A 22,084-nucleotide genomic window follows, 5' to 3' on the forward strand; every position below is an offset into this window, starting at 1 on the left:
TTAATTGGAGGGAGGTGGCTCCATTCGTTTTCAATATATCAGTTCATTCATTAAATGTTACATTTTTACCATTCATTACTACCACCAAAAGAGTGGAGGTGGGGGCCAATCCGCCAATCAATCTTATTGCACACGTAAAAATAACTTAGTTTGCATATGAAAATAACAGAAAATGAACGTTGTCAAAAAAGTGGAGGGTCAGCCCCCTGGTTCTACGTGCCTGATACGTTGGTATATTAAGTACACATGAAGATTTGCCCGTGTGCGAATCTGTCGACATTTGATATCGTCAACATTTATATAACTTGGTAAATTGCACCCCTTTCATTTTGCGAGATTGCGAGAGAGAGAGAGAGAGAGAGAGAGAGAGGAATAACTGGCGGCCGCCAGCTGAATTATGAATTAAATGGCTGCCGCCACATCAATTCAGTATGTATTATATCTTTATATCTACTGTACTGCCTATATATATACATGTATATATATATATATATATATATATATATATGTGTGTGTGTTTGTGTGTGTGAATCCAATCAGCCATACCTCACGGATAAAAAGAAACTGAAAGTGGCGGCCGCCAGTTAATTTATATGGCGGCCGCCAGATAATAAGAAATTAAGTGGTGGCCGTCAGTTAAATAAATAATTCTCTACCCTGGCATCTATCGGCTTCCGTAAGTCTCTGAATATGCACTCCTGACGATTCAAAATTTTTAAGCGGGCTAATTTTCTCACTAAAGACGAAGTGGCGTGTACTACTGTGATGCATTATGTAGGTCGAGTTCATTATGTGTGTTACTAATGTTTCGGTGTCACCAGCTGTCACATATATATACTACTCAAAATTTGATAAGGATCATAGATATTTTTCTGTTTAAAAAATTAATAACTGCATAACTGGCAATATTGTGTCCAAGTGAAATCAAAAACGTCTTCAACAAACTTGCACGTGCATTTCATGCCATGGGAAATGCGTTTCTCATCACAGTTTATGCTTTTGCTACCATTGCACGATTTTCACTCAGGCATCGGTGTCTGATTCTTTCTAAAATTTCAAACTCACTTGAGTGTTTACACTACGTTTACCAACACAATGCCCCCTCAACGTGTAAGGCGTCGCCTGACGACAGAACAACTGGGCAGATGTATTGGAATGCTTGACGCTGGCTATTCACAACGTGACGTTGCAAATGCACTAAACGTCAGCCAGAGCGTTGTAAACAGGGCCTGGAACCGACAGCAAACTTTTGGTACAGCAGCACACCGACATAGGGGTGGTCGTCAGAGGTCGACAACCCAACGTCAAAACCATTTTGTGGCTCTTCAGGCACGACGCCATCCCTTCTGGACAGCAACCAGCCTACGTAACGACCTCCTGAACGCCTCGGGGGTGAATGTGTCCACTCAGACGATACGGAATCGGCTTCACAATGCAGGTCTCAACTCGAGAAGGGCATGTGTTCGAGTCCCTCTAACTGTTCGACACCGGCGGGAGCGATTGGAATGGGCTGAAGATCATGCCACTTGGACACAGAACGATTGGGTTCAAGTTCTGTTCACCGATTAGTCCAGGTATTGTTTGGACTTTACAGACAGGAGGCACCGAGTGTGGCGACGACAACGTGAACGTTTCCATGATGCCAACATCAGTGAACATGACCGTTATGGTGGTGGTTCCATCATGGTCTGGGGTGGAATCAGCAGGGATGGAAGAACAGATCTTCATGTCCTGGAGAGAGGAACAATGACGGGGGTGCGGTACCGGGATGAGATCCTCGATGTTTACATCAGACCCTACGCTGGTGCTGTTGGCCCCGAGTTCATCCTGATGGATGATAACGCCCGTCCTCATCGCGCCAGGGTGGTGGAGCAGTACCTTCAGCAGGAGACAATTGTCCGTATGGACTGGCCAGTGCGCTCGCCGGACTTGAACCCGATTGAGCATGTATGGAACATGCTGCAGGCTGCCCTTTCACGCCGTAGAGCACAAACCACGCCTTTGGCAGAGCTCGGAAACGCTCTCGTGGAAGAGTGGAACAACCTTCCCATTGGAAACATCCGGGTGCTTATTGACAGCATGGCTCGACGTTGTCAAGCCGTCATTGATGCAAGGGGAGGCCATACCCGGTATTGACACTTCATCGACTAAGTGTTGTGATGGACTATCCCCAAAAACTGTGTAATTCTTTCTCTGGTTTGCTGTTAACTTTTTGTAATGAAATGCCTTTTGGTGTTGTTATCAGATTTCAAGCATTCCGTATAGATAAAAGTTCATGCCGTTCATGAATTTTCATTCATAACCTGAGTAAACACGTTTCTGAGTCAAATTTATGTCTTTTGTTATGTTAGTGGTAAATTACACACATATAACCTAGTGATTCTTATCAAACTTTGAGTATATTTTTATATATATATATATATATATATGTGTGTGTGTGTGTGGTTAAAGTTAATTTTTTTTGCCATCACCCTTGTTAGGCTGAAAAGGTATAACCGTATAAACTTGGGTCGCACCCCCTTGTTTTCAATGAATTTTTAGCTCACCTGAGCTGAAAGCTCAAGTGAGCTTTTCTGATCGCTTTTTGTCCGTCGTCTGTCCGTTAAACTTTTCACATTGTCGACTTCTTCTCCAGAACCACTGGGCCAATTTCAACCAAACATGGCCAAAAGCATCCTTGGGTGAAGGGCTTTCAAGTTTGTTCAAATGAAGGGCCATGTCCCTTTCAAAGGGGAGATAATCACAAAAATAGGGTGGGGTCATTTAAAAATCTTCTTCTCAAGAATCACTGGCCAGAAGAGCTGAAATTTACCTGAAAGCTTCCTGACATATTGCAGATTCAAGTTTGTTCAAATCATGGCCCCCGGTGGTAGGATGGGGCCACAAGGGGGGATCAAAATTTTACATACAAATATATAGTTAAAATCTTTTTCTCAATAACCACTGAGTCAGAAAAGCCGATATTTACAAGAAAACTTTCTGACATAGTGCAGATTCAAGTTTGTTCAAATCATGGGCCCCGGGGGTTGGATGGGGCCACAATGGGGATCAAAGTTTTAAATACATATATATAGAAAAATCTTTAAAAATCTTCATCTCAAGAACCAGAGCCAGAAAAGCTGATTTTTACATGAAAATTTTCTGACATAGTGCAGATTCAAGTTTGTTCAAATCATGGCTCCCGGGGATAAGATGGGGCTCCAAGGGGGATCAAAGTTTTACACACAAATATATAGGGAAAAACTTTTAAAATCTTCTTCTCAAGAACCACTAAGCCAGAAAAGCTGAGATTTACATGAAAGCTTCCTGACATAATGCAAATTCAAGTTTGTTCAAATCATGGGCTCCGGGGGTTGAATGGGGCCACAATAGGGGATCAAAGTTTTACATACAAATATATAGGAAAAATCTTTAAAAATCTTCTCAAGAACCACTGAGTCAGAAAAGCTGATTTTTACATGAAAACTTTCTGACATAGTGCAGATTCAAGTTTGTTCAAATCATGGCCCCCGGGGATAGGATGGGGCCCCAAGAGGGGATCAAAGTTTTGGACACAAATATATAGGGAAAAACTTTAAAAATCTTCTTCTCAAGAACCACTAAGCCAGAAAAACTGAGATTTACATGAAAGCTTCCTGACATAATGCAGATTCAAATTTGTTCAAATCATGGGATCCGGGGGTTGGATGGGGCCACAATAGAGGATCAAAGTTTTACATACAAATATATAGGAAACATCTTCTTCTCAAGAACCACTGAGCCAGAAAAGCTGATTTTTACATGAAAACTTTCTGACATAGTGCAGATTCAAGTTTGTTCAAATCATGGCCCCCGGGGGTAGGATGGGGCCACAAGGGGGGATCAAAGTTTTACATACAAATATATAGTTAAAATCTTTTTCTCAATAACCACTGAGTCAGAAAAGCCGATATTTACAAGAAAACTTTCTGAATTAGTGCAGATTCAAGTTTATTCAAATCATGGCCCCCGGAGGGTGGGATGGGGCCATAAGGGGGGGTTGTTCAAAGTTTTACATACAAATATAGGAAAAAGCTTTAAAAATCTTCTTCTCAAGAACCATTGGGCCAAAGAAGTTGACATTTACATGAAAGTTTTCTGACATAGTGTAGATTCAAGTATGCAAAGGGTAGTTTGGGCCATAATAGGGACTAAGGTTTTACATGGAAAGTCTTCAGATATGGGCCAAGGTGACTCCGGTGAGCGATGTGGCCCATGGGCCTCTTGTTTTTATTGCATCCACCAGTGTGTTTTTCAATTTCTTCAGTGTCGCTGAAAAGCCAGCACTGGTCCCAGATGGCTATATATGACTGATACAGGAAAATGCCTCATTCCTGAACCAATGTACATTAATTATTCAAAAGCAAAAAAAAAATTGCATACACATTTTCATGGATGTACAATATGTGAATTATGTTAAGAGTGTCAATGTTTGACTCATAGGTCTGTTTTTGTATTCTCGTGAAATAAGTCTTGTGGTGGTAAATATCTTAATTTCCATATTTTGAAGAGAGAGAGAGAGAGAGAGAGAGAGAGAGAGAGAGAGTACAAACCTTCTGATTCTCAATGAAGAATACAGTTATGTTCCTGACTTAAATTGAATATCTCCTTTCTGTTTTTCTCTCTTTCTCTCTCTGCTTAATTTTTGCTTTTAATTTTACAATTTCGTTTCATTTGGTATTTAGACCTAATGACTTTGTTTTTATGCGAGCAATACAGTATTTTTTGTCAACTTTTCATTGATTTGATAGCGATTCTGCTTTTTAAAATACTTAAGTTTGCATTACTTCCATCGCTCGCCACAAGCTGTAAACACTTTATCAGAAAATGAAAAAAGACACTATTTCATTTTGAAAAAAAAAGAGACAAATATTTCAAACGCGTATTTAAGGGAAAGAAACATAACGACCCCGATTACTAAGGGAAACATGCTAGACATTTCACGCGCTTGGGTAGCTTTGATGCATTCTTCCTAAACAATGATAAAGGGGCTACTGTTTTTTGTACCATGAATGTCGCAATGGAAAATTGGGTCAGACACAGTATGTAATGTTAGATGGCCTGTGATGCCTATAAATGGAGTCCTCTAAGTGAATTGTATGTTAAGAGTTTTACATTTAAGTGTAGTGGCGATCAAATAAATGTTACAATCGGTGCCCGACTTACTACACTGTACTTCCATAGCTCTTCATCTACAGCTTTTAAAATCACACACACACACAAACCACTCACACTGAGGGGGGAAAAAGACAGAAAACGAAACACCCTCTCGTTGCCGTGTTGGATTTCCCTGAATCAACTGGGATACATTATCGAGTTTATAGTTAGCCAGTAATACAATTTACTTTCATATTTTACATCGACGCCATTAACCTAGGACGGTGCTTCTGTAAGGTAAGACCGCTTTTTTGTATTTTGTTTGCTGTAAAGTTTTTATTTTCCTATGTATACGCCAGGGCTATGTGCTGTACGCTGTCAATATTCCGTAAAGATCTCTCTCTCTCTCTGCGACATTAGGTGGTAAATGCGCCCAACACTGAATAAATCCCTTTAACCCCACGCCTGAGATCCACCAAACACCGATTTAGAATTAGAATTATTTTTTCCATTCAGCCATACATTCGCTTTATTCGCTCAAAACACAATGAAAGTGGTGCATGATTTCTAATACAGAAATTTCGTGTATTGATAAAAGTAATGTCAAAGGAATGTATATAGGTATGCAAATATACAATATCATAGTGAAATATATACATTGATGTGTGTTTTGTTTTTAAATAGAGTTTCATGACGTCGACATATAGCACACGATTACACTTGCACACCAGACAGAACAAACTCCTGTTCAGATAAAGATATAGAATGATTACTAAATTCCTTAATTAACATAAGATATTGTGCGATTTCTTGTTGTTTAACTTGTATATATTCTATTAGTTTATAACATTGAGTCTTTAATGAATATGGCTTAAGTTAAGGACACAGCTACAATATACTAGTCATTTGCTCAAAATGATAAGTGAAGGCATATACTGTGTATAGTGGTATTGCTAAGTGACAAAGATATGTCTTGATCGAGTAAATAAATAAATACACACAGACACAGAGCAATAAATAATGGTGTTAAAGGACAATGTGTCTACAACAAGAACCGGTGTCAAAGGACATCAATGTGTCTACAACAAGAACCGGTGTCAAAGGACAATGTGTCTACAACAAGAACCGGTGTTAAAAGACAATGTGTCCACAACAAGAACCGGTGTTAAAGGACAATGTGTCCACAACAAGAACCGGTGTTAAAAGACAATGTGTCCACAACAAGAACCGGTGTTAAAGGACAATGTGTCCACAATAAGAACCGGTGTCAAAGGACAATGTGTCTACAACAAGAACCGGTGTCAAAGGACATCAATGTGTCTACAACAAGAACCGGTGTCAAAGGACATCAATGTGTCTACAACAAGAACCGGTGTCAAAGGAAATCAATGTGTCTACAACAAGAACCGGTGTCAAAGGACATCAATGTGTCTACAACAAGAACCGGTGTCAAAGGACAATGTGTCCACAACAAGAACCGGTGTTAAAGGACAATGTGTCTACAACAAGAACCGGTGTTAAAAGACAATGTGTCCACTTATGAATGTGTTGAAAAAGTAGAGTACATGTAATACAATAAGTAAGAGTTTACAGCATGAACATGTGCAAGGACCAACAGTAAAAAACAACAATAAACAAAAACAACAATAAACAGTGCTATAGGATATAAGATAAAAACAACAATAAACAGTGCTATAGGATATAAGATAAAAACAACAATAAACAGTGCTATAGGATATAAGATCCTCTTTTGCTTAGTGCAGATAACACATGCTTCAACACGCGCGAACACACAAGAAACAATAGTCGTATGAACGATGGTGTATTAACATTCATACGGTCTATTGTTTGTATGGGCGATGGTGCAACGGCAATTTTGTAACGGCGTTTGCATTGTCTAGTTCGTATTGAGCGGTGGTGTAATGGCGTTTACATTGTCAAGTTCGTATTGAGCGGTGGTGTAACTGTGCTCACAGTATCTAGTTCGTATTGAGCGGTGGTGTAACGGCGTTTACATTATGTAGTTCGTATTGAGCGGTGGTGTAACGGCGTTTACATTGTATAGTTCGTATTGAGCGGTGGTGTAACGACGTTTACATTGTGTAGTTCGTATTGAGCGATGGTGTAATGGCGTTTACATTGTCTAGGTCGTATTGAACCGTGCTCTCATTATCTAGTTCGTATTGAGCGGTGGTGTAACGGCGTTTAAATTGTCAAGTTCGTATTGAGCGGTGGTGTAACTGCGCTCTCATTATCTAGTTCGTATTGAGCGGTGGTGTAACGGCGTTTAAATTGTCAAGTTCGTATTGAGCGATGGTGTAACGGCGTTTACATTGTCAAGTTCGTATTGAGCGGTGGTGTAACTGTGCTCTCATTGTCTAGTTCGTATTGAGCGGTGGTGTAACGGCGTTACATTGTGTAGTTTGTATTGAGCGGTGGTGTAACGGCATTTACATTGTCAAGTTCGTATTGAGCGGTGGTGTAACTGTGCTCTCATTGTCTAGTTCGTATTGAGCGGTGGTGTAACGGCGTTACATTGTGTAGTTCGTATTGAGCGGTGGTGTAATGGGGTTTACATTGTCTAGGTCGTATTGAACCGTGGTGTAACTGTGCTCGTATTGTCTAGTTCGTATTGAGCGGTGGTGTAACGGCGTTTACATTGTCTAGTTCGTATTGAGCGGTGGTGTAACGGTGTTTACTTTGTCTAGTTAGCATTGAGCCGTGGTGTAACAGCGTTTGCATTGTTTAGTTCGTATTGAGCGGTGGTTTAACTGTGCTCTCATTGTCTAGGTCGTATTGAGCGGTGATATAACGGCGTTTGCATGTCTAGTTGTATAATTGGTGGCGTATAAGTAGTGGTGTAAAAGCATTCATACCGTCTACCGTAGCTCATATGAGCAGAGTGTAACGACGTTGATACATCTATCGTATGAGCGCTGATCTAACTGCATTCACAATATCTAGTTTCTTTGAGCGGAAGTATAACAGCATCCATAATGTCTATCGATTGAGCGATGATGTAAAGAGGTTCACAATGTCAAGTTCGAGAGAACGGTGATGTAACGGAGTCAATATTGTCTAATTCGTAAATCCCATTCATAATGCCTATATTTTCGTATTGAGTGGTGGTGTAATGGCGGCCATAACAGCAATAGTTAGTGTGAGCATTGCATGTTGTGACAGCTTTCACGAAGTCTATCGTAAGAGTGGAGATGTAACTTTGCTCACACTGTGTAGTTTGGGTCTAACGATAGGAGTGAAAATACACCAGCGTATTAGAATGGTGTAGCTCAGTGATAGACTATCGGACCTGTTCGATCGCCGCAGGCAATTTTAATTAATTTGAAGTGACGCAAGGCTGGGAGCCAGCAACACTCGGCATGGCGCGTTCATAATGGTGCGCATATTCTAATTTGAAAGAAATTTAATACAGTAGTTTTAAACACAATACATTCAAACAGAATGAATGTTTTGATTGTGTCAGAACAGTTTAAATCCTTTTGAAATTCGAACATTAATGATACATGTATGTATATGTATGTTTAACTTGAGGGAGATATACACGTACTATACAGCATTCAGTGTTTCGTACGTTTTCTTGATGTCACGATGTGATACAGTACTGGTGCAGCAGACCTGTAGCTCTTTGGGAGAAAACCTTATCTTCCTTTTTCCCGAGGAGCTATAGCTGTAAACGTGTGATTAATCAAATGTTTTACATGATTTCATGAGTTATCCCCCCTATGACTCTCATTTGAGATCGACTTGTTTTACAGATTTTATTTGCAGTTTACAGTGGCGGATTTAAGAGGGGCGCAGTCGGCGCCCCCCCCCCCCCTAAAATTTTCAAATTTAAGGTAAATCGTGGTGTCTTGTTTAGAAAAATGTACTAACCGATAAAAGAAGCAATAATTTCATCCACTCCCGGAGAAATAAATAACAAAATCTTTTGTTTTCTTGAAATACTTTATTGGGAGAACTTAATTTTTTCCAAAAACCTTTAAAATTTGCGTCATTTTTATTAATTTCACCTTTAAAAAATGATAGAAAATAGTACTACAAATGACTAAATAGGAGACATATTTCAAGCTCTATAAAACCTGTAAAATCCAGGAGCTTCCGGGGGCTTGGTGGGCCCCCACTAGGGCTTCGCCCTGAACCCACTGGGGTCCTCAAGGCAGCGATTGGTGATTATCTTGAGCTGTTTACAAAATAGATTAGTAATTACATTGTAACTCGAGATTACTAAAACAAAAGTGATGGACTTTTCTCTAAATGTAGTACATGTAAATGAAATTGATACTTAAACTTCATAATTATTAGATATTTACAGATTATATTATTAATATATAGACGTCATGACTTAGTCACAGAAACAAGTGCTTGTGATATACATATACAGATCTAGAAGTTTATTAGTGTCGATGAAAATAAACCCGGAGTAGCCAACAAAACATAAATAAAACAACAAATATCTAATGAATATATAACATTCAATATAGAAATAATTTTTGTACACGAAGACAATAATGTCATTTTGCTTCATTCAGAGCCTCTGAATAGATTCATTAACACAAACATTGATTAACAAAAGTATATAAAATATTTTTATAAATTTTTGTAAAAATCTAAATAAAAAAAGGAAATCTGTCAATGAAATAGTAAATCACAATTTTACAACAAAAAATTAGAATGGTGATCTTCGTGTAACCTTAGCGTGAACCGGAAATGCTACAGAGAAACAAAATCAGAGTTGGAAGATGACCATTAGTCTAAATCATCGCAATCATCAGTGGTTCGTTATTATTGTACGTCGGGTTCTACAGGGCATTATATAAAACATAGGTTGTGCAGGTTTGATGGGCTTCGTGTTTGTAAAAATACATTAAATATTATAATTTAACGACTTTGTCCTGTTTTAGTTTTATTATCAATGTAAACAGACGTCATAATGATGGAAGTGATTTCCATAGAATATGTAGAATGACGAAGATTGATTTAACTCCATTATTGTCGACAGTGCCATGATGTGCAGCGGTCTCAATTTGCATTGATCTCAATACACTTAATTGTGATAAATTATTTCAAGAGAATGAATTCCATTTATCGGCTATAATCAACTGTCAAATATCGTCTACTACTTCTCAAAAGCGAAAAATTGGTAATTCAAGGGGGATGGAAGTTCATATAATTTTGGGACAGCAATTTTTTTCATTGGTCAATAAAATGAAAGTAAATATCATAATTAGCAGTTTATGTTATTAGCGAGGTATGAATCGGTGGGATAAGACATTTTTCAAAATGTGGCTAAATTAGTGTTCTGTGATAATGACACGTGTATTTAAGCTTCCTGAAACATGAAAAAAATTATAAAGAGACACCATAGATCGGAGAGAAATATTTATTCGAGATTCGAATTTCCTCCATTGTTTACATTTACATTTTTTGTATGTACATATAGGTTATAGTGCAATATCCTTGACGCAGGTGCCTATGAGATGTAATTGAAAGTAAATGTCATACGTAATACGAAAAGTTCACTCAAATGTTCACAATGACATTTATAAATCCGATATGTCCTGTTCTGCTTATATGTAAATTTTTGGTGTTGTCACAATGGGTGATAAAACTTAAGGGGTTGGAGTCGAAGCAAATGGGGTGGGATGTTGGGGGGGGGGGGGGGATGAGCATCTCAAATGTTCTTTCGGCATTGCGATAGATTTACTAAACTCCACACGCCAACCTGTCCCAAAACCACACATTTGTGCCCGAATTTTATTGTTTGCTGTGCTGCACATGGCACACTACCCTGCAGCCCCCCCCCCCCCCCCCCCCCGGCACAAGCATCAGAAGGTACATCAGCAAGGGAATTCTCATTTGCATAATTATGTCAACTTCCGTCCTCCTTTTACCGATTTTTCGCATTTGAGAAGCAGTAGACGATGTTTGACGGTTGATTATAGCCTATAAATGGACTTTATATCCAGATCACCATGGTGATGCGAGAGGTAAGACCTTGACAGAGTTGCTTCTAAACGGTTAGGGTCTATTTATGATATTTTATCGAAATTTTCGCCGGCAAACGATGCAGCTGGTTAAAAAGGAAACCAAGATGGCGGCTTGATGTACACTGTGTATAGTTTGTTTCAAGGAAGACAGTTTTATTAAATATAGATATTTAAAACGTCGAGTGCCTGTTGTGTTGTCCGATCAAAAAAATAATGATAATAATAATATGAAAAATGATGCATGTATGTCTTTTGCGGTCTGATATCTTTGACGCTTGCGTCAATTGATTTCTTGTCTATTAATGGAAAGGTCACAGTGGGTATAATAAAACCGACATCGACCTTTAGCACGGTTAATCTTATTTGTCGGTCCCACCGGTCACGGAGTTTTCATAAATTATATTAAAAGAGGAGAAAATAATATCATCAACCAACTATCAGAACGCATGCCTGAAATTTTTATTTCTAAATTAACGAGAAATGGGGCTCATTATATATTTTTCTTCTTCATCGAATGATGTTTTCTTGAATCGGGACTGATATTTAAGTGCTTTTCAACATATTCGATAACTTTTAAAGTGTACGGCGTATTTCGTGCTTTCTAATCTTTGATGCAATGAACGACAGAAAACTAAAATGTGAAACGACATAATCGGAGACCAATACACTTTTGACAAAGAGTTGTCACGACGTCTTCAGGCGATACACACAGTATAAAGACGCGCCAGTCTAGCGTCACGACATCTCCAGGCGATACGCACAGTATAAAGACGCGTCAGTCTAGCGTCACGACATCTCCAGGCGATACACACAGTATAAAGACGCGCCAGTCTAGCGTCACGACATCTTCAGGCGATACGCACAGTATAAAGACGCGCCAGTCTAGCGTCACGACATCTCCAGGCGATACGCACAGTATAAAGACGCGCCAGTCTAGCGTCACGACATCTCCAGGCGATACGCACAGTATAAAGACGCGTCAGTCTAGCGTCACGACATCTCCAGGCGATACGCACAGTATAAAGACGCGCCAGTCTAGCGTCACGACGTCTTCAGGCGATACACACAGTATAAAGACGCGCCAGTCTAGCGTCACGACATCTCCAGGCGATACACACAGTATAAAGACGCGTCAGTCTAGCGTCACGACATCTCCAGGCGATACGCACAGTATAAAGACGCGCCAGTCTAGCGTCACGACGTCTTCAGGCGATACACACAGTATAAAGACGCGCCAGTCTAGCGTCACGACATCTCCAGGCGATACGCACAGTATAAAGACGCGTCAGTCTAGCGTCACGACATCTTCAGGCGATACGCACAGTATAAAGACGCGCCAGTCTAGCGTCACGACATCTTCAGGCGATACGCACAGTATAAAGACGCGTCAGTCTAGCGTCACGACATCTTCAGGCGATACGCACAGTATAAAGACGCGTCAGTCTAGCGTCACGACATCTCCAGGCGATACGCACAGTATAAAGACGCGTCAGTCTAGCGTCACGACATCTCCAGGCGATACGCACAGTATAAAGACGCGTCAGTCTAGCGTCACGACATCTCCAGGCGATACGCACAGTATAAAGACGCGTCAGTCTAGCGTCACGACATCTCCAGGCGATACGCACAGTATAAAGACGCGTCAGTCTAGCGTCACGACATCTTCAGGCGATACGCACAGTATAAAGACGCGTCAGTCTAGCGTCACGACATCTCCAGGCGATACGCACAGTATAAAGACGCGTCAGTCTAGCGTCACGACATCTTCAGGCGATACGCACAGTATAAAGACGCGTCAGTCTAGCGTAGCAGGGCCCCTACTGGGCAGTCTGCACTTTAAATCTTCACCATCGTCGTCACGACATCTTCGGGTGATATGCACAGTATAAAGACGCGTCAGTCTAGCTTTATATATATATGTATTGTAAACGTGCCTTTGTCCACGGTACGAATCCCACTGAGTTAAGGTTGTACCACCCCTTGTCTGATTACCGTTTAGTATGTAATATCGTCTGTACTCTCTTTTCTAGGTGTCCTGGACTCCAGTGTTTAAGTTTTAAAAATAAGCTACTATTATACATGTATTCAATTTTTTCCCGGCGCATTCTATTTAATAAAACATCTAATTTATTTATATGACAGTAATTATGATTTCACGAATTTGCATCTGTTAAAAAAATAATTGCTTTAAATTCAGCAGAATCGTTGATCTAGATCTGTTGTCATCATAATTCAGCATGAATTGAACTTAGATCGTTTTTGCTCACATGAGCTGAAAGTCGTGTTGATTCAAGTTTTTTTTTTAAAGTCGGAGTACATTGAACTTTGGTAATAAAATTTGAATAGTGATTCACAGGACTCGCATGTTTCATATTTGTATTTCTTGTGACAAGAAATTTCTTTTGGTATCAAGTTTTTTACCCTATGGACTTGACCAGTACATTTGTCCTATTTTAAAGAAAACCTAACCAAGACAATCTCCCCTTAACTACTTCAGGTAAGATAATTATATATTTGTTATGGCAATAAATTTCATTTGATGCCATGATGTTTGACCATGTGGCCTTGAAATTTTTAAAACTTTCACCGAAACCTAAACATTTTAACTTCTGAATGGCGAATGATACATATTTTGTGTATGCATTCCTTGTGACAACACATTTCTTTTGGTACCAAACGTGGTGACCTTGTAAACCCTGACCTTGGATTTTGACTAACTTTTAAGAAAAGGTAACCTAAGCAATTTCCTCTGAACTGTTTAAGGTAGAGTTTCATGTTTTGTAAATAACGATTCCTTATGGCAAGACCTTACGTTTCATAACATGGCTTTTTTTTTCTTGTGACAGTGCATCGTGACCCTATGTGGCTAGGTTTTGGCAATACTATAGGGTCAACATTTTCATGGGAATACAGATTGCAAAAAATATTTTAGAAATCACAAAAGCTGAACAACAGGGCCAAGATGTCCCATGTGAGCGATGTGGCCCATGGACCTTTTGTGAGAGGATCAATTCAGGGGGACAAAGGAAAAGACCTATAGGGGATCGAGAACAATTTTCCTAAAAAGTCACATTGTTATATCAAGTTTCTTTAGTTATTTTTGTGCTTAGAATATGTCCGCCAGCTGCACCGCTGGCAGTATATAGTGTAGTTATTTCTTACAATGGTACGAATCCGCTTAACGCCACTTTTTCATTGTTAACATATCAACACTTTTGTTTTTATATCTTATGTAATATGTGTATATTTTCCTTCAATATTCAGGTAAAATAGTCCCTCAGTACCCCTTGCTTGTCGTAAAAATCGACTAAATAGAGCGGTCCTTCAGATGAGACCGCAAAAACCGTTGTCCCGTGTCACAGCAGTTGTGGCACGATAAAGATCCCTCTCTGCTCAGAGGCTGTAAGTGCCGAGCGTAGGCCTAAATTTTGCTGTCCTCACCGGCAATGGTGTCATCTCCATATGAGTGAAAAATTCTCGTGAGGGACGTAAAACAAGATACAATATTAATCAATACTCATGTTTAAATGCATATATCCATTCTTTATTTAAAAGGCTTTAAGGTGGTATTTTGTACTCTATACATTGTCATAATGGCTGACTTCCTTTCAAAATATGGATGAAAATATAAATATCAGCAATATTTGTCTATTCATTTCTAAAATCATCACCAAGTTGAGTAGCTCAGTAAGTTAGCACGTCGCGAACTGTAGATCGAAGGTTCTAGTCCAGCAGGGTTTTAATTTTGTTCAGATTGCTTTCTACTAAAAAACAAAAAAGCACGTCATACAACGATACATGTATTCACATTCTTGCTCATCGTTTCATGAAACACTTGCGACTCTTTTAGGAAAATAAACCAAAACTTTTGATCCAGTTATCGTTATCGTAATGTACACACATTTCTCGTTATCGTAATATACACATATTTCTCGTTGTCGTAATATACACAGATTTCTCGTTGTCGTAATATACACACATTTCTTGCTATATAATAGTAGTGCATTCCTCAATGTTTACGGGCATCATTCAGATTCCTTCTGCAACAAGATACCTCAATTTTTTATGGACATACATGTAGTACTATGCCTGCAATGTATTTCGTCGGATTTCCATTTTTATAATTCATACTATTGATATATTAATATAATATAAAATTAATAAAGGCATTGAAAAACAATTACATTTACTCCGCCTTAGGTGACATATGAGTGAGCTTTTTGTAAAGACTAAGACCAGATCAGGACTAATAGGTTTTTGTCTTTACATGTAACTACCCTGAATTGATACTTTGTAGGAACAGGTTTTTACTTTTGATCGCAATTATCGCCTCTGAAATCTACGCATTTTTAGGTCACCTAAGTCACTCGGGAAACTTGTTGCCGTTGGTCATCGTCCGTCGTGGTCCATCGTGCGTTAACAATTGAATATCTTCATCTTGACACTAACATTCCAATTCTTTTTAAATTTGGTATGAAGCATCTCTTAGACAAGGGGATCCTGAATATATAAATTTTCAATTTCATTCATTCATTCATTCATTTTATTCGCTCAAACCACAATGGAAATGGTACATGAGGTACAATACAGAAATTTCATGTATCAATACAATTTCAAGCATTGCCTCCTGGTGTCATTTGGTACTCAGATGACCGATAAGGCCTTCAGGCCTCTTCTTTATTCTAAACATTTCAATACATATTTACAGGCATCAAAGTTAATAAAAAATCAAAATACAACACATAAAGTCAGACTTCACGATCTTCGTTAACCACGTGTCCAATGAGAGTAAGCGAACGTCCTCTATAATGCTAATGATATAAAATTGAAATTGACTTTTGCCAAAATTGTAAATTCATGCCGACAAATTGAATACCGACGTGCACTGTGCGATAATTGGTCAGCACAGTCAGCTGTTTTGTAGAATTCAATCTATCTTTTAATCTGACGTTTGTTTTATCCTGCCAATCATGCTTATCGTAGTTTATGAAACATCTATTGTGTTGTAAGTGGATGAACGGAAAGTATTTTACAAGAGGACAGCTATGATTTAACTGTCAAATTGTAACTACATATATACATGATGCAATATATATATATATATATATATATATACATGTTGATAGAGAGAGAGAGAGAGAGAGAGAGAGAGAGAGAGAGAGAGAGAGAGAGAGAGAGAGAGTTTGTAAAACGAATTCAGTATTTGATACAGTAAATACATCCAATAATAAAAGTCAAGAAACACAAAACTCAAATAACTGTTATTGGAGTTTTGTGTTATAGACAAAGAGCATATAGTCCTTCAGTTTACAAGGGTTTGATTAAAGAGAATGTAATAAGCATTTGAGAAACACAAGTGACAAATCTGCGTTAGAGGTTATGAAGAACCTCATTCAGAAACTGAAACTATTATGCATGTACATAGCTGACAGATCCCAAACTTCATGGAAATAGGAGGGGAAACAATTATTAGTGTTATCATTATTAACCATAAACGACTCCCTAAACGGGAAATTCAAGAAGAAAAAATAGTTACTTTGTTGGTTAGTTTTATAGATTTTTTAAAGAGAAACTGCTTGCTCAAATTATGAAAATTTACAAAATAACTGAAACTTTTAATAACACCACAGCTTTCCATTCCTTTTTCTAACGAACATACTTACACTGTTGTAAATGACATTATTCTTTTATAATTGATTAATTATCATTTCTCAAATGTAATCAATGTTTACACATCATCTGTTCTATCACCCTCCTCCTTGTTTGTAATCAATGTTTACACATCATCTGTTCTATCACCCTCCTTGTTTGTAATCAATGTTTACACATCATCTGTTCTATCACCCTCCTTGTTTGTAATCAATGTTTACACATCATCTGTTCTATCACCCTCCTCCTTGTTTGTAATCAATGTTTACACATCATCTGTTCTATCACCCTCCTTGTTTGTAATCAATGTTTACACATCATCTGTTCTATCACCCTCCTTGATTGTAATCAATGTTTACACATCATTTGTTCTATCACCCTCCTCCTTGTTTGTAATTAATGTTTACACGTCCATTGCAGTATCATTAGTGTACGAAAAGACTTGCAATGGGATATTTGCATGTTTCAAGATTTAAGAAAATCTGTTTTGTGACAGTTTTATTTCAACATAGAAGTGAAAGTGAATGGTAGATATGGTTCACTTATTACAGTTCCTTTTGTAAAGAACAACAACTTGAGACTATAGGCAATTAACATATTGAAAACATGTTCATCCCATTAATTTAATCGAATGGATGTCATTTAAACAATTCAGTTCATTTTGTGAATGATTTACATGTAAAATGCACATGATGTACTAAAAGCATAAAGTACAATTTTAGGGGATATTTTAGTTAGAAAGGTGTTTTCCAAAAATAGTAGATTCAATAAATTTAGTAATGAAGATGTGGTTTTTAGGGCGGATCCAAAAGTTTTGACTCAGTTTGTATTTCCCGGAGTTGTCTTGATTCACTATAGGTATTCCCGATTAGAATCTCTTCACTATCGCAACTGAGAATAAGGAAAGCTCCTCGGAAATTTTATCTCGCTAAATTGTTATCAATTTAGAGCCTTACTCTAACAAAAATCATTTTATCTCCAAGATTCATTAATTAAAAGAATCAGTTATTACTTACATGTCTATGACTTGTTGGGGTACGATCTCGAAATTATGGATTTTTGAGACAAATTATAAATCTTAAATGAAAATTACACAATCGGAATTAATGAGACTGGCGCCCTCGATTTACACGACCCACGAAAATTATGTAAGCTGTGCTACTCGGTATCATTTATGTAACCTATTCTAGTTGATTAATCTTTTTCAATCTCAAATTGAAATTACCCAAATTGATTATCACATAGTCTATATGACGTTATATTACATGAAATAACCCGCTTTATTCCATTCAATGATATGGAATTATTTTATATCTAGCTTTAAGAAATCTGAAAATCTCCAGCTCTTTAACACACTTAGCTTTGTTTTATGTCTAGCTTATCTCCAGCATTGTAACACACCAAGCTTTGTTTTATATCTAGCTTATCTACAGCATTGTAACACACTGAGCTGTGCTTTATATCTAGCTTATCTACAGCATTGTAACACACTTAGCTTTGTTTTATGTCTAGCTTATCTACAGCATTGTAACACACTAAGCTTTGTTTTATATCTAGCTTATCTACAGCATTGTAACACACTAAGCTTTGTTTTATATCTAGCTTATCTACAGCATTGTAACACACTAAGCTTTGTTTTATATCTAGCTTATCTACAGCATTGTAACACACTAAGCTTTGTTTTATATCTAGCTTATCTCAAGCATTGTAACACACTAAGCTTTGTTTTATATCTAACTTATCTCAAGCATTGTAACACACTAAGCTTTGTTTTATATCTAGCTTATCTACAGCATTGTAACTCACTAAGCTTTGTTTTATATCTAACTTATCTCAAGCATTGTAACACACTAAGCTTTGTTTTATATCCAGCTTTAGGAAATCCCATAACTTCAAACATTACATACATCCTGTTATTAATAAACCAGGTTTTCAAGCAGGATAACCCTCTGCCAAACAAAAACTGACTGTACATTGTCTACTGCGTGTTTTGAAGATTTTAAAACACGACATCTGGATTTCTTAACAAGTTTTCCCCCTCAGAGCCGCGAGCACGTGAAAAGTAGAAACATCTGCTATAATCTTATCGTTTCTGCTATGTTAAACATGTCAAGGACTTTTTATTCAGAATCAGAAATATCAAGGTAAACAGCACAAATCCGAAGAAATTCAATTAATATCAATTGTTTTTAGGGTATGATTAATACAGACACTGTAAAAACAGTTCATTGAGAGCAGCAAAAGTAACATCGGAATTGCTTAATTCTGCATACTGAACTTTTTGTGCTTATCTAATTTAAAACGTAAATGTGATAAACTTCATTTATGAGACAAATTGTATTTTTCTGTATTTCGCTCAAGATTAGCAAGCACTGTGAAACTGAAAGCTTCCTTAATATTCGTTTACTCAATTGTTCTTACGTAATCTCGTGGAAACTTCTTCCGATATCATTTACATGTCGTTGAATTCACACTACGTCTTCCGTGGGTGTTGCTAATACGCGGAACGGAGAACGGAACATAATTTAAGAATTAGAATGATTAATGTAGCTAAGATAACAACAAAAATCGGAAGAAAATACTTTATGATTAAAATCAAAATTTTCGGACTTTTATTCATTGGATATAAAATTTGAAAATTTCAGTCTTTTTCAGTATGATTAATTTTTTCATTTTTTTTTTCTTCATTAATATTTTTCATGGTATTAAGTTAATGATTTTAAAGTACATATTCATAAAGATATCAATCATGCATATTTCAGTAACAAGAGTTCCATTTACTATATTTGACAGAGAACAATCATGGACTATTTAAAGTTGAAATGGACAATATGGTTCAAGTCCCTGGACTCCGACCATGACGGCAGAATCACAACAGAAGACATGCAGATGTCCGCCAAGAAGTTCGACGACATTCGCAAGCTCATCGGAGAGAACGGGGCGGGTGTTGCCGAGTTTGACAACACAAAATGGTGGAACTCCTACATCTTCCGCAGAGGCCCGGGCGTGGCGTTGTCCTTGGAAGACTTCATAGCAGCTCTGGAAGAATCTTACCAAAAAGACAAAACAGCATTCCGCCACGAAATGGAAAGATGTTTCGGCGACGTCTCGGCCTTCATGACGGACAACAAAGACCGCCCTATCCAGGAAAAGGAGTTCATTTTCGGTTTTAAAGTTTTCGGTCAGGAAGATTTAGCTCAAGTGGCCAAGGCGTATACTCTGTTTACGGCCGGTAGCGGTCAGCCGACCATTCAACAGATTGTGGATGCCTGGGTCCAGTTCATCGCGGACGACGACGCGGGTAAACAAGATATGATCAAAGAGGCTTTCGGGAACTAGTGGACGGTCTTTTGTGAGGACGCTGTTCGCGTGTTGATGCCTGTTAAATGTTGTGTTTGATGTACAATGTTTCTAAGACCTCGGCTCAATACTCTATGACTCTTTCAGTCTGATAAACGCAATCTGTACAATGTAGTTCACTTAAAACCCGTTACCCATTCTAATACTCAGATAAGAAATATAAATTTCATTTTTGAAAATACAAGAGGGTATGAACAGCATTACCGCTTCATGAAAAGTTATGCGGACGTGACGCGTTGCTGTTCATGCCTTTATGTATTTCAAAAACTTTATATTACACTTTCCTTTCGTTCAGAATATTTCCAGCCGTTAAAAAACGGTCCTACTATATTTATCAAGATTCCGACGCACATTGCTCACATTCATATGAGGAAATGACTATATGAAGACATCGCAGGTAAAAACATTGAAAGGTCAATATTTTCAAATATCCATAGTAGAATTAGATTATCAAATTAAATTTGTTCATATTTAAAGTTAGCTAATGTTGTTGTCCTTAAAAATTATTCAGATGAAACTTTGAATATCTCTGCTGACACAACGAAAACAAATTGCACCTACATGTATTGTCGTAATGCGAATCATCACGTTTTCCATTGTACTTAATTAACTCAAATACTCAACAAACTAGACAGTGATTGCTTTAATCACTTGAACTAATAGGTTTAGTTGTCAATAACTCTACCACAGACAAATTTACGCCACACGAACACTCTACGCTCCCGCAAAATGCTATAATCAGATCACACTCCCGTTCATCCACACCGCTTCTGAGCGAGATTCTCTCTAAATAATTTTCTGCTTTATAAAAAAAAATGTATCTGATGATGCAGCTGCATTACAACGACATCTTACATTGCTCAAATTTGGGATCAGCATTGGCTAATGGAATTACACTCACGGAAATGGAAGAACAGCATGCGTGATCTAAGAATTTCACGTTATCGGGAGCGGGCGTGTCAAGTTATCGTCCAACACCACATGTATGTTAATTGATTGCGATTCAATCGTTCCGGATGTTTCTGCAGAAGATTTAACGAAAGCAAGTGTCATCACGATATAGTTTTTGGTCTTCATTATCTTTACCATTTGTAAAGATGATCATTTCCTCAGAATGCGATGCAGTTGTGAAGAATATGCGTATGATTCTGGAATTCGACCGAAATGAGAGTAGAATCCTGAGACTGCAGGGTCATGGGATACCCAAGATTTTGAACGGATCAAATAAAGTAGGACTTTGCTATATGTATGTAACAGGTTTCTCTTTCCCTTAAGTAATAACAGGAACACCTGTTTGGGTTCTCGACAAGACGTTTATTCAGGAGTTACCATGCAATGCACGAATTGTCCAATGATGAAACCCTATAACAACAATGTTTAACAATTTTAAGTAATATGCTATATAAAACATGAATACTATAATTTCACATAATTACTGATGTACAACCAATATACGATTATAGCATTACATGGGTGATCTATATCAAGGGAGATAACTCTATACCTGTATACATCACATATTAAATCTCCCAAGTCCTATAGACTTTAACTTCATCATAAAACTTTACAATAATTATCATTATAATATGTATTAATATTATTAATTATTGAATTAAATAAAAACCATATGGTGAGCATACCATTCTATGGGAATAGGCTCGAGTGAACAATATTTACAGATGACACCAACCTGGTCTGATCTATAAATTAATTATGATATCTACAATATCTTGTAAGTCATAAAACATACTTTTACTTTAAAATAATATCACAGTGAGACGAATCATATACATTACTATCACAGATATTTACATTATATAAGTCTCACTCTCACTGATCATTTATTCCAGGAATGTGGCAACAAAAGGAATTTTATGCAAAATTACAGATTTAACATTTAGTAAAGGAATTATAGAATAGATTAGCATTAGTAATAAATTATTAACTTACCA

The 22,084-nt window shown here is 37.6% G+C and overlaps 1 protein-coding gene across 1 annotated transcript; it reads left to right on the top strand.

Annotated features, from left to right (window-relative positions):
- The first annotated feature begins 5,087 nt into the window (after positions 1-5,087).
- LOC125668589 (sarcoplasmic calcium-binding protein-like) lies at positions 5,088-20,612 on the top strand. The gene is made up of 2 exons (XM_048902886.2): positions 5,088-5,412; positions 19,566-20,612. Exon 2 carries the CDS (start codon positions 19,575-19,577, stop codon positions 20,109-20,111), a length of 537 nt encoding a protein of 178 aa, XP_048758843.2. The 5' UTR covers positions 5,088-5,412; positions 19,566-19,574; the 3' UTR covers positions 20,112-20,612.
- The last annotated feature ends 1,472 nt before the right edge of the window (positions 20,613-22,084 follow it).

The sequence above is a fragment of the Ostrea edulis genome, chromosome 9, assembly GCF_947568905.1.
Source record: "Ostrea edulis chromosome 9, xbOstEdul1.1, whole genome shotgun sequence".
In the NCBI taxonomy this organism is placed as follows: domain Eukaryota; kingdom Metazoa; phylum Mollusca; class Bivalvia; order Ostreida; family Ostreidae; genus Ostrea; species Ostrea edulis.

Coding starts and splice junctions, on each gene's coding strand:
- LOC125668589 (XM_048902886.2), top strand. CDS start 19,575: ATGGACTATTTAAAGTTGAAATGGACAATATGGTTCAAGTCCCTGGAC.